This window comes from Chelonoidis abingdonii, chromosome 7 (assembly GCF_003597395.2).
Source record: "Chelonoidis abingdonii isolate Lonesome George chromosome 7, CheloAbing_2.0, whole genome shotgun sequence".
Lineage (NCBI taxonomy): Eukaryota > Metazoa > Chordata > Testudines > Testudinidae > Chelonoidis > Chelonoidis abingdonii.
This window is the reverse complement of record NC_133775.1, coordinates 89,734,880-89,749,244: the sequence shown is the minus strand read 5'-3', so window position 1 is coordinate 89,749,244 and position 14,365 is coordinate 89,734,880. Positions and strand designations below refer to the sequence as shown.

Sequence of the window (14,365 nt, the reverse complement as noted above, 5' to 3'; positions counted from 1 at the left end):
TTCCACTGACGTCAAGAGAGTTACAGCGGTTTTGCACTGGTGTAAATGAGAGGAAAACCAGCACAATTGGCTCTGATGGTGTTACTCCTGATTTACCCCAGTGCCAGTGAGAGGAGAATTGGGCCCAAAATGTTCAGAAATAAGAAACTGGATGACCACTGGACATTCCCAACCAGGATAATAGACAATCAGGCCAGATTCTGATCTCGGTTACACTAATATAAATCTAGTGTAACTCCATTAGAGTTACTCCTGATTTACACTGGTGTAACAGAGATCAGAATCTGGCCTGTCATCAACCCAGTGTGAGGTCTTGAGAAACGGGGGCAAATATGTAGATTATTTTTTTCTTCAGCAAAGCACTAACCTATGCTCTGCATAAAGCTTGTTTGGCTAGGTTGATCCATGGGGTAATCGACCATCTTCAGCGGAGTTACACCAGGAATGAATCTGGCCATCTAGTTTACTTCACCAGCCATATTATGATAGCAGTGAGACTCTGTAGGGAGGGTGCTACCTTCCAATATTGCTACCACACCCGGCGCCTTTGCAAACACTCCTGCCTCATGCCTTCCAGGTTATACTCCCTAGGCAGCAGCAGCAGCCTCTCCCTGTTGTCCCTTTTTACTTACTGTCTTGAAACAGTAATTAATTAATTGTGGAATGGCACCTACTGGCCCCAAATGTAGATGTCCCACAGTGTCTGCAGGTGCACCTGAAACTGCCTCTGGAGCGAAATGCAGTGGAATGCTTGCTTTGCAGTGCTGCTTGCAGGAAGCCTGGGACACCTGGTCCAGATATTCTGCACTGGCCTCTACTTCATTACTGAGTGTCATTCTTTGATCTCTACATTTCCGTGGGCCAGATTTCCTCCCACCCCTTACTGCCAATGGGGACTGTTCGAAGACTAAGGAAGTGAAAGTGGGAAAATCTGACCCTGTACCATTTGGTCCTGGCTTCCTCAGGGCTGCCTCTCTCCTTGTGTTACAGCACAGCAGCTCAACAGAAGGGGAAGGTGGAAACGGATTTTTCAGGGAAGGCCCCTTGGCTCAGGAACTCAGTTTCCTAGAGGGTTCTTGGGAGCCTGAGCTTGTCGACCTTCAGGGATTTAAAGAGGCTTTTGCTTGAGGAAGTACTGGCAAGCGTCTAGGGTTCTTATGGCTCTAATGGCAGGAGAAGTGGAGGGCCAGACTGCAGTAGGTATAAATCACATGGCTCCATTAAAGTCAGTGGTGGAGCTATGCCTATTTACCCCCACTGGCCTGGCATCCTTTATTGGCTTCTGGCCAGTTTGTTAATTGTTTTTAAATGATTGTGATTTTTTAAAAGTGTATGTGTGCTAAGACAGTAGTGTCATCCGCAGAGTTTATACAGTGAAGTGATTCCACACTTGGTACCACTCCTGAGAAGTCACAGAGCATGAGGCGCCAAAGGGGAGGAAGAGGGTCATGAATCTCCCCAGGAAAGAAAAAGAAAGGCTTCCTGGCAAGCTCAGTTGTGAGGATATTCTAGAACCGACAAATCCCATCAAAGAACAACACAGTGGCCAGTGTCCCAGACAGAGGGAACATGACAAACTCAATCAGAAATGCAGTCGTCCCTTTAAGTTCTTATGAGATACATGTGGCTCAAGGGGATTCGACAGGATGGATGTGTATGGTAGTGCGAGAATGAGACATCGCTCTTCATTTCACACTTATTGTCCCATCAAAGTAAAAAAAAACTCCCCAGAGGCAGAACTCCTGGATCTAAGCAAGAATGGAAGATGAAAATCACTGCATAGTGTTACTGAGATGGGAACGATTAGAGATGGGGAAATGCTGCACAACTTCTCCTGCTTCTTTTGTTTGCTGTCTATGACTATGCTAGGAGAGGAGTTCACTAGCAGGAATCAGCATGCTTTAAGACACTGCAGAAAAATAGTCACAAAAAGTGAATGAAACGGTAAATTTTCACTGGAAATTTAATTCTAAATGTTCAGCTTGTTCAATCAGGAAGCAGAAATATGGAACATAATTGATTTGTCCAATCAAAACTGACCAACACAGTTTGAATTTAGAGTACCAAATAATCACAATAAATTCCTCATAAACTACCTAAAGACAGAGAATGACTTTTATGGGAGTTTGTCTGAGTAAGAACTATGTAAGGACCTCAGGACTAGACCTAAGAGTTGTGGGCAGTCAATACCTACAAGACTGAGTGTGTAGCAGAGCCAGAACACGGCTCTTCCAAAGTTAGAAAAGTAGGTGGTTATGTTGCCATTGCTATGTCCTATCAAACCCAATCGTAATCTGCTTTGCAGACTTCTTATTTCAGATTTCAAGCATATTATTTGCCCAGCATATTTTTTCCCTAATTTTAAAGTGAATCCCTTGAAAACATTAGGATCTTCTCCCAGAGGTTGCAATGTGGCACTTCTGCAAACCCCAGGTTTTAAGGTTTCAGAGTAGCAGCCATGTTAGTCTGTATCAACAAAAAGAACAGGAGTACTTGTGGCACCTTAGAGACTAACACATTTTTTAGGCATAAGCTTTCGTGGGCTAAAACCCACTTCATCGGATACATGCAGTGGAAAATACAGCAGGAAGATATATATACACAGAGAACATGAAAAAATGGGTGTTACCATGCACACTCTAACAAGACTAATCAACTAAGGTAGGCCTGATTAGTCTCATTAGAACTGGTATGGCAACACCCATTTTTTCATGTTCTCTGTGTATATATATCTTTCTCCTGTATTTTTCACTGCATGCATCCGATGAAGTGGGTTTTAGCCCACAAAAGCTTATGCCCAAATAAATGTGTTAGTCTCTTAAGGTACCACAATTACTCCTCTGTTCTTTTTCCCAGGTTTTAAGTTAGTTTCCTTGTCAATGTCAGGTCAAAAGCTCTACCTGTAGGGGAACTGAAAAAGATCCCTTCTGGTTCCAACTTGGTAAGATAGGAGGAGAAGCTTCACTCTCTGATTCCAGTTTTCCTGTCTGTCGCTCAAGGGTGGTTTTCACGTTTCATTGCTGAGACTGGCTTGTTTCACCTTTGCAACGTGACTTCAGACTTTACAATATTCTTATTTTTGGCAGCTAAACCTTTAGCTCCAGGTCCTTCACTGCACCTAATGTGGTGCCGTTGTGCAATGAAACCAATGGAATCTTGATATCTACCACATTCCACCTAGGAGGCCTTAAGGAATTTCAAGTTTAGTGAGCTGCTAGATTGCAAGATTTTTGGAGCAGGGATCGTGGTTTCTTATATGTTTCAGTAGTTTATGATACACTGCGGACAATGAGAGAAACAAACTAAATAAAATAATGGTTATTAATAATAGAATCCAAGATTGTTTACTGAATTGTTTTCCCCCTAGTTTAGTGTTAAGTGTATATCAGCCCAAACCCTTGGTGTATTTTAATAGCTGTGACAACAGAAATACTGTCAGTAGACTTTTTTGGAGGGGGAAATATTAAGGGCCATGTTCTCTTCCTTTTTCTTTGTGGCTCTAATAGAAGCCTTCATAGTAATTAAAGTGTTTTTAAATGTTCTATTTTTGTCTTTGAGGTTTAGTTTTAAGTTTCCTTTGTTTAGTTTTTGTAACGACTATTGTTATTGAATAGCCACCCCCCCACATGGCTGAAGTCACTGCTGAGTTTGGAGATCTTTATCTGATCCACGCAAAACCACTGCACAATAAATCAGAGTCTCTTTTTATGAGAGGAGCTGGCATAGAAGAAGGTGCTACATGTTATAAGAACGGCCATACTGGGTCAGACCAAAGGTCCATCTAGCCCAGTATCCTATCTTCTGACAGTGGCCAATGCCAGATGCCCCAAAGGGAATGAACAGAACAGGTAATCATCAAGTGATCCATCTCCTGTTGCCCATTCCCAACTTCTGGCAAACAGAGGCTAGGGACACCATCCCTGCCCATCCTGGCTAATAGACATTGATAGACCTATCCTCCATGAATTTATTTAGTTCTTTTTTAATAGATAGTGGTGCCTTGGCAGAGTTGAGTAAGAGAAACTTGCACTGCTTCTTCCCATGCTATCTTGGATCTAGTCGGCACTATCTATCCCTCTCACTTTCATGAGCAATAAAATTAAAATTTAATCCTATTTACATTGCCTCTCTCTTCCCCCAAATATTGCCAGCCATGACCCAATGCTGTCTAAACAATACCATTGGACTGCTACATGAAGCATGCATGGAAATGGTTCTTTGGATAATTCTGAACCCTGGATACTAGGAGTCCTAATCACAATAAAAGAAAGAAGAGTACTCACTGGCTTATTCATTCAGATCAGAACCCTTGATAGCCTTTCCCCCAGCTGAGGATTCAATTTCTATGTGAAAGCCACAGCAGAAAGTTAAAGCCAATTCTTCTACTGTATTACTCACATCAGGGCCTGATCTAAACACTGCTCAAGTCTATGGGAGACTTTTCATTGCCTTGGGTAGCCTTTGGATCAGGCCCATAGTGAGTATCTGGGAATACTTTATTGCAAAGTTTTTCTCCAGCTGTTGGGTTGATTCCATGTCTCAGTAGTGGCACTCTAATGCTGCTGTGGTTTCCCAGGGAAGCCCCATTTCTCTGTATCCATGCTGTGCAATGCTCTCCAAAAAGCCCTCATGTCAGTGAGTTCAGCGCCCATCTTCCCTCTGCTGATTTCAGTGTATAAAATAATCTTCAAGCCCTGCAGAAACTATCACCACAAGAGCCAGAAATCCTGTAAGTTAGAAGGAAGGAAGGGTGGGGAGGGGTCTGTATTTTACAGAACAGAGACAGCACTGGTGGCTTTGAAACCAAACAGAATTGGGAGCCAACGCTATTGTAAATCATCTGTCTCATTATGGAAGTTTGACTTCCAATCACACCAGAAATTTAGCTTTATTTCAGTCTTGGTGGTGTTTTCATAGAACTGAAAGGTCCTCCCCTACCCTTCCAAGATCCATAAAACTATATCTTTGTGCCAAAATCATCAAGTCATTCATTAAAATAGCATTTAAAAATAAAAACAAAATCAGACCCAGGCTATTCTCTCTCTCTCTCTCTCTGACATCCGTTCATTTTCAGGAAGTTGAGAGCTCTTCTTTTCTTCTATCATTATGGTCACTGGGGTATATGAGCACAAACAAAAACTTTAGTGGCCTGTGATGTGCAGGAGGTCAGGGTAGATGGTCCCTTCTGGCCTTAAGCTCCGTGAACATCTGTAATACCTTAAGAGTGCATAGGAGGCATTTGTTATTTATTTCTGTTATTTGCTCTCTGCAGGGAAGTGACACCGAACCATTTTGGGAGTGGGGAGAGGGAAGGGATTGCTGTTTGGAGGGAAAAGTATTGTTTAGCAATTAAAATGGCCAGAATTGTGTGTGCTCTCTGCTGAGCAGCTGGTGAGATTGTTCTGAGTATCTGAACCAAGATCACAGGACTGTTGTGGAAATGTCTCTAGGGACAGTGACAGCAGAGCCCCACCTACCTGCAGAAGGAGAAGCATCAGCTGCACTCTGAGGTGTGCAAAGAGCATTCTCCAGATAAAGGGAGCATAGCATAGCTACCAGCAGCAGAGGAGCACAATGAGGGGTACAGCTTCTGTGGTGCCCCATAGCCAGTGGTGTCCCAAGGGAGTGTCTAAAGGTGGTGGGCGAGGGTCTTATAGAGGTTCATGTCCCAAGAATGGTTCTTCACCAGTTTTGCTATCTGGGAGGCTCCCTGAGTTAGAGCTAGGCCTGCTGCTTGCAGCCGAGGTAATTAGTTGTGGATAAGCCTAGTTAGGCTCAGAGACTTGAAAAAGGGTGAGGGGCATTGACGGAAAGTCAGAAACAAGCTTCTCTCCCTGAAGGACACAAACAGCTCCTGCTGAGTTTGTATCCTGCTTGTACAGTGAGCAGCTCTGGGGAGGGCTGTCCTCTGTCTGCTGTTTGTTATGGAGTTTAAAGCTGCATGAAAGGAATGCAGCCAGATGTTTTATTTGCTTATGCTGCGGGTGCGGGGAGGAGACAGACTGAAAATGCCAATGAGGGCTTCCCCTGGGTATGGTGCCTGATGAGCTGCCATCTAAATTCACGAATGCCAGGCTTTGCTCACTGAGTCTCCCAGTTCAAGTCTTGGCAGCGGTAACGTGTGCCTTGCATGCTTGGTGCGTAGAGCTGCTGGGCGAGGTCTCCATTAGCTGGTTAAATACACAGATAGGCCAAGTGGAGCCAAGGAGGCTTTTATTGCTGACACTAACAGGAGCAGGATTGGGTGCTTAAGGGACTGGGCTGTAGTTGCTGGATACAGCCCACACCACTAGCAGATAAATTGCAATGGGGGAGGTGTAATCCCTTTCCCAGGACTCAGTACTGAGTCTTCATTTTTTCTAGGCCTGTAAAGCTGTAATGCACAAAGCTGATCATTTTTCTCTCTGCTCCACAGAGATCCCTGGGTGTCCTGGAATGGTTGAAAGTTGAATGGGCTGAAGTGTCTTCCTCACCACGCTGAGCTCACAAGGGCTCTGGAGAGAGAAAGCAGGAGCACGGCCATGCTTCTGTGAGACTGGTGAAACCGTGGGAAACTACTGCTTTGGCAACTGCCTTCATCTCAGCCCATCATCCATAGCAAGTCACCCGAAGGAGAAGCTGATGAAGGCGTGGCAGCGAACCAGGCAAGGATCCATCAGTGCATCAAGCATCTGGGGGGATGTAAGAGCAGAATCTGCCCTGAAAAAGCCACATCCCAGGAACCATCCATGTGAAATCGGATCCACTCTGGGAAGGTGAGAGCACGGCCCAACAGCACAGCACGGAATGAGCTGAGTTTCCACGCAGGAGAAAAAAGACATCCAGGGGTTTCCCTGTCGCATCAACTTTGGAAAGCATCATTTCAAAAGGCAAGAAAGCTCTAGGGCTGCCCTGTCCTCTCCATTGGCCAATTCATGGAAAAGAAGCCAAGCTCACTGCCTCCTGACCTGGCCAAGGGATTGCTAGGAACACGGCCATGGGTTTTTTGTCCACATGCCGGCAGTGAGGTTCAGATGAAACAGGAACCTTTTAAAGACTAGAAAGACAAGGAATGCTGAAGTTTGCTTTTATTTATTCTGTGTTAGCTTCTACCCATGGCATCTTCTCTGTCTCTTCCTCTGTATAGACAAATAAATACCCAATATCCTACGTGGTCCTACTCAAGTAGAAGAGGAACATTAACATGAGCCAAATCTGAGGTCCTTACTCAGACAACACTCCCACAGACCCCCAAGGTGCTGCCTTCAATGACTATAAGGTGCTAGGATTTGACCCCATGTTTTTGCAATGAGCAGGGGTCAGAAGAGATCTGCTTCACGTTTTGCTTTTCAGCCCTGATAGTCAAACAGCACCAGCCACACCCTTGGGGCTCAGTTTTCAGACCTGAGCCCCAAATGTCATACAAGGCTCAAATCCCTCTTTCTGGTATTGAAATCAGTGCACAGGCAAGTCAATTCTGGTTGAAAACTGAGCTCACTGGGTTATTAAATATACAAAAGGGTTCAAAATGAAAAGCCCTAGTTTGGTTATTAAGGACTTGATCCGGTGAGGTTCAGATGCTGCCTAGCACTGTCCACAAGACGCTCAACCCCCACTGGCACCCAAGGGAGTTTGCTGACCAGCACCTCCCAGGAGCTCAGCATCTCAAAAGATCAGGAGGCCCTTCATCTCATTACCCATGTTGCAAAGAAAGAGGCAGAGAGCTAGAGGTACATGCAGCGAACCACTGGAAAGACAAATTCAAACAGTAGGAAAGCTGTGATGTTCTTGCAATTTCCGATGGCAGAAGAATAGTCTTGAATGCCAAGCACCTGGCTCAGCTGAGCGAGTGCAGGATTCTGCTTATCAGCCCTCTGAGTTCTAAACACCAGTCACAGTAACGGAAATTCTGAGCTTTGCACACAGCCCTGTTTTGACATGAACTGGGCAGACAGGCCGGGCTTCCACCTGGAAAACCTGTAACACAAAAACAAGACTGGGGAGTGTTGTAGAGCAGCTTCCTAACCTGTGTCTGCAAGTGGGAACCACCAACAACTCTTGTAATGCCATAAGCAGGCCTTCAGCTCTAGCAAAATAAAAGCAAGCCATTTCACTGGAGTTGCCTGATGTTTAGAAAAAAAGAGGCTGCAGTCTGACCTTCTTTATCTGCTGTGCAGGATGTGAAGGGTACAGTGTATGTGTGTGTGAGTGTGTGTGTGTGTGAGAGAGAGAGAGAAAGAGAGAAAACGCATGTCTGTATTCTAATTAGACTCTCACTGATACTTTATATTCTTAATATTGTTTTCTCAACACTGCCATCTACATCAAAATCAAATTTGTTTTATATACAGTTGCCTTGTAAGCGCCTGGTTCCCAGGTTCTCAGCTGCTGTGAGTTGGCATATTTCCACTGAAGAGAAGCTACATCAGTTGGCAGCATCTGATGATCTGGCTCAGAATCTCCAAAGTACCCTATGCTACCATACAGTACAGTACAGCCAGTTAGATGCTGGCTGCCAAGTGACTGTATAGACAAATGGGGTAGCCGTTCTCTTCTCCTCAACAGCTCACTCTCAGCCTAGGCCATTCAAACCTGTGTGACTGAATAGGCCATGAATCTCACCTCTTTATCCCTTAGCACACTTTCCCGTGAGTTTTTATGCTGGAGAGAGAACTCTAGGCCTGACTTTGTTAATGTCTGAGGACTGTTCTATTACAGAACAAAGCCTAGGAGTCATTACAGTGACTGACTAGTCATGGAGTCTCTCTTAGAAATGGTACCATGAGTTTTCTCTTCAGGCCGAAGATAGGATCCTTTCAGTTACTGTCAATTGCTCCCACACTCACACAAGAGTATTAGCAGGAAAACAACAAGAAATCTAGTGGCACCTTAAAGACTAACAGATTTATTTGGGCATAAGTTTTCGTGTGTAACCCCTCCCCACTTCTTCAGATGCTTGAAGTGAAAATTAAGGATGCAGGCATTATATAATGACACATGAAGAGAAGGGAATTACCTCACAAGTGAAGAACCAGTGTTGACAGGGCCAGTTCGATCAGGGTGGATCAAACTGGCCCTGTCAACACTGGTTCTTCACTTGTGAGGTAATTCCCTTCTCTTCATGTGTCATTATATAATGCCTGCATCTGAATTTTCACTCCATGCATCTGAAGAAGGGAGGGTTTTTACCCACAAAAGCTTATGCCCAAATAAATCTGTTAGTCTTTAAGCTGCCACCAGACTCCTTGTTGTTTTTGTGGATATAGACTAACACAGCTACCTCCTGATACTTGGCAGGAAATGTAACTAAAATGGACACAATCTCACTGGTAGCTCACAAACACCCCCTTAAAGTAAGCTATGATCTATATATCGCCAATTGCTTCCTCAAAGAGTCATAGGCAATGGAAGAAATCTCTTAGACGCTATCCAGTCCATCTACCGAGGCCCTGCAGGTTTGTTCTCTATGTTACATTTGCTAGTGTCTTGTCAAGTCAATTTTTAAATGCCTCAGCCAATGAGTCTTTCACCACTTCCCTTGGGAGCCAAGGTCAGGAAGCTTCTACTAATATCACACTACACCCAGTCATGCCTTTCAAGTCCATGTTACTCATTATTGTGTCTAGGGGAAAATGTCCTTTTCCAAGCTCTGCCTCTTTTAGCTCTTTTCATCTTTCCTTGCAGCTCAGTCTCTCCAGCTCCCTGATTGTTGCTATTCTCTAAACTCCTTCTAATTTGACATACAAATAGGCTGATTCAATTTTGACTCTGGCTGCGAGTAGTTTGTGACAGATCCTTTTTCAAAGTAGCTCAGGCAGCAGTCCCTGAAGCACTAGCCGTGCACTGATAGCTCCCCAGTAGCATGCATGAGGTTGACCTTGCCCTCACCACCCTGGAAGACTGAACACAGGTTTCACAATGAGGGGTCATGTCATGTGATACAGAATTTGGATCAAGTTCAGTGACAAGTACTAGTTTATCCAGGAGGGGACTAAACCCTGCTAAAGACAGGATAGGACCAAGTCTCCATCCCAAACAAAACCAGCTCCCACAAATTCAGATTGGGTAGTGGAGGCACGCAGCACCATTTAGCAGCTCATGTGACTGTACTGACCCATGGCTCTTGGGAAAAGAGTTTTATAAGATCAGTTGTGGGCATATGGGCACAGTTTATTCTGGTGCCACCTTGGCTGATGCCACAGTTCATGATGAGAGCGCCATTGTACACTGCTCAACTCACAGAAGCACATGCGCCTTGTAGGCATGCAGAATAAAGCTGCATGTAATCATAGTGAATGCACGTGGCAGGCTTGCCTAGGGAGTCTTTGTACGCTGCATTTGTTCTGAGTGCTATTGTGAACCTGAAGTCCAATTAGAACAAATTGTTCTAACAAATAAAGATCAGAAATGCCTTGTTCCTTTGTCCTGAATTTTCACTGTACACCAAAAGTTGTGGTGGATCAGAGAAGGGACTCTCTTCAGATTGAAGGGAACAGAAAGCAGCACTGTCACACTGGCATTTGTGGCAGTGTGATGTAGGAGGAGAGAGAGGCAGGGTTTGTGGGCTGCGTTTCAGGTGGGCACCAAAACTCCAGTCCAAAAGTTGCCTGTCAAATGTATCTGGTGAGAAATGTTCCAATAGCACATTAGAGGCTATGCTGGGGTCAGAGAAAAAAGACCTCCTTGCTATGTGACTAATGGTCTCTGCCCCAAAGCCAAATAAGTAAAGGATGTGCTGGTACTAAAGGCTGTGCCTTTTAGGGCTGAGCTTCCCAGACAGAGAGTTTGGCCACAGCACTGTGAATCTCTTGTTATACATAGCAGGGGTGGATGTAGCTTCCTGTTTCAGTGGGTGCACTGTACTAAACTGCCAAGGGGCCACTGACCACCTGCAGCTGCATCCTCTGCCCTGGCATCGCAACCCTAATCCTGCCTGGTATGGAGGAGAGGTCCCAGGGACCCCATGACAGAGGGGAAGTTGGGCCAAACCTGAGTAGCACAGTGATCCCATGCACCAGGTCACAACACCTGGAGCGGGGAGCCAGCCCCAGCCCTGTAGGACAGGGATGAATGCAGCGTGGGTTCACTTTCCCACACCGAACCACCCGGGCCCCCCCCCCCCCCACTGGGCTGGGAGAAGTCTATGTCTGCCTGTTTTTGCACCCTTGGCTCCATGATTTATGTAGGTTCAGTTGAACCCATGAACCCACATTAAAGTTACCCCGATGCACAGCCAACTAGAACCAGACACAAAATTAAGCAGATCTCTTGCAAGCGTCTTAAGTGCTGAGGCCCATATTTTTAAAGGTATTTGGCTTTGCAGTGCTTAGTCAATAGGATTTAGGGGCCCAAGTGCCTAAATCACTTTTGAAAATGAGACTTAAGTGTTGGAACACTGAGTGCAGCCACACCTAAATACCTTTAAAATTCTGAGCCTGGGCGACCACTGAACACTACAGCTGCAATAAAGGCCTGACACTAGGAGCGCTGGGCCTCCCAAAGAACAAGGGGCTGGTCTTTATTTCCTGGCCCAAGCAACCTGACATGAGGGAGGATCCCAGGACAGGGGTCAACATCCACTGACTCCAGTCGCTGCTGTGGGGTTGGGCAGGGTGCTTAGTCTGGTAACAGCAATGCTGTCAGGGAGAGCGAGGATCTCTCATTTCAGGGAGAGCAGCCTGTGAGCTGGCGTAGACCAGGCGAGAACTGTACCAGTATCCTCTTTTTATCTGGAGCGAGGAGGAGAACAAGAACCAGATCAAAGTGGAAATAAATTGGGGGTCTCCAGGAGTAAGAGTATCCTGACAGAAGATTTTGGTGGCGAGACGATCACACTTTAACTCTTCAAGGTATGTAACTTGAACGCTTCTTCTCTGAATAACTTCAGACTACAACATTGCATGTACCATAACATCCTTGCTGATAGATCCCCAGCCAGTGCCTGTATCAGCCACTAGTGAAGTCATATGGTTCTGAGGTGGGGGGAGTGGATAGCAGGGCTAGCTGTACACCTTTATTAGAAGCACCAGTCAGGGAAGCATCCAATGCCTGCATGGTTAGAGAACGTAAATGACACATTTTAACCAGATTTCGCTATTACCCCATGCCTTACAAAACATCATCTGCATCTTAAACATAAAAGAGAGCTTAGCCAGGGCCTTAATATTTCCTGATATTTGAGCCAGTCATTTTAACGTTACTATGAGTGTGCCTTGCATTATACACACAGTGACCTGTCTGATCGACACTGGGACAGTATCTATAGTCTGGCATATTCACTCTCCATTGAGCCATGAACCTCCCCCATGAGGATGGTGTTATATTGTCCCAGACCTTCTCCTGCAACCCACCCTTAACAGCAATTTATCCCTTCACTCCCGCTCCGAAGAGACAAAAATTGAAAGGATGTAATCGCACGATGGCTGCTCAGAGAGACTGACAAATCCTTTGGCGGAGAACGTCCATGGGCCAGACAAGCCTGCATTGCACCAGCAGCATGTCACTGGCTATTAACCAGTTCTGGTGTTATCAGTATTTTTGCTGGCCTATTCATCTTACTGGATCATTTTCCACCTACCTTCCTCTCCACGAGATAATTGCTCTGTGGAGCTGACCCATCTCTCAGTCTCCAACACATGCACTGACACACTGTTCCAAGAAGCAGGGCTTAGAAAACTGTAGGGCATATTCAGCTGCGGCATTAGCAGACACAACTCAGCTGAAGGTACAGAAGTGGCACTTTGTATGCCTATGGCACCTTCTACCGAAGGATGTCAAAACATGTTACACTTATTCTTCATGTATCTTTTTTCTGTCTAGTTCCAGATCCAAGCCTGCCAGCCCACATAGTTTCAATAGGGCTTACTAATCCACCATCCATTTATCAACTCAGCATTTCTTTATACTCTCCACATACTGAACATTGTGGATGTTTTAGCTTCTAGAATTGAGCAAGCGCTGAGGTTTGCCTTGGTTTTAGGGATGGGACAAAGAGTGATTAATTGAGCCATGCTTTCCAAAAGATTTTTTAAAAAAACAAAACACCCCAGACATCCACAATTGATCGAAATATTTTTCTTAAGTTCCAAAAAGTTTCATGCAGACCAAAGCTTCTCCCTCATCCCCAAAAATAACTGCAAGGAGATCATCCTAGGTATATGGCTGCAATAAAACACAGCTTCATCCTTTCATGGTTAGATGTACAAACATGAATTATGGCAGCTTAGATTCTCTTGATGGGAGAATGTGAAATTGCTTTATGTGGCTGCTATTAATCTGACTGAACCAGCAGCACTCTCAAACAGTGGTTTCCAAGTGGGGATATTTTATTAATCTGTTTAATCTCTACAAAAGGCAAACAGCTCTTGCTTATACCTCGCAGCAAAAGGACTGCTTTTAATATCAGTTTGCCCATTCTGTGCTCTAGATTTCTCTAGCGCTGTGTCATTTTTGCACCTGATCAGGTGTTTCATTTTTGCAACTGTAAATTGATTAATTTTGAAAACCACATCTGGCTTGGTTTTGTTACTATCTTGCAGACCGTAGGGAGTACAGAATGTGGCAGACATCACAAATCTTTCACTCTTCTAGGTTGCTTCTATAGCAAGGCAGCAGGAAAGACTTCATTGCCCTGAACTAATTGCAACTTGTGTTTGTTTGTTACTGACACTCTTTGAATTATTTTATCTAGCCATGGTGGCGAGCCCATTGTTAATGTTGGAGGAGGGTATTCACCGCAACTGAGGTGAACTGTGGGGCGTACAGCCCCTCTGAGCTGTATCTATGCTTTTTACAGATAAGCATTAGAGAAGGCATGTGTCATGTTCTTCTGTACCAGTTAGGGACTGGTCACAGACCTTGCTCATATACGCCTTATATATAAGATCCTTTAATGCTCTGCCGGGTATGGTTGAGGTTCATCAGTAGGGCTGAACTATATAATCAGGGCCGGCTCCAGACACCAGCGTAGGAAGCTGGTGCTTGGGGCGGCCAATTCAAAAGGGGCAGCACTGGACCTGTATCGGGGCAGCACGTCTGGGTCTTCGGCGGGAATTTGGTGGCAGATCCCTCATTCCCTCTCCTCCTCTTTAAGCTGCTGCCGAATTGCTGCCGAAGAGGAAAAGAGAGAGGACCTGCCGCCGAACTGCTGCCGAAGAAGCAGTGTGATTGAGCTGCCACCAAAGTGCCACCGCTCATTTTTATTTTTTTATTTTTTTGCCACTTGGAGCTGCAGAAAAGCTGAAGCCGGCCCTGTATATAATACAGTTTAGCATTCAATTACATCTCCCCCTTTAAGTTCTACATTCCAACCATTTACAATATTTACACTATCACGCTGCCTTTGAAGTTCAGTACATATCAGTCTGTTGAGGGTCCCTGAATTGTA

General features: G+C 45.0%; 1 protein-coding gene across 1 annotated transcript in view; it reads left to right on the top strand.

Moving 5' to 3' along the window:
- The window catches only part of ADRB2 (adrenoceptor beta 2), a 61,440-nt gene extending 53,246 nt beyond the window's left edge, over positions 1 to 8,194 (top strand). Inside the window, exon 2 of the mRNA XM_075068103.1 lies at positions 6,416 to 8,194. Coding sequence (XP_074924204.1) covers positions 6,416 to 6,450 — 35 coding nt within the window. The 3' untranslated portion in view covers positions 6,451 to 8,194. The remainder of the gene's footprint in view (positions 1 to 6,415) is intronic.
- The last annotated feature ends 6,171 nt before the right edge of the window (positions 8,195 to 14,365 follow it).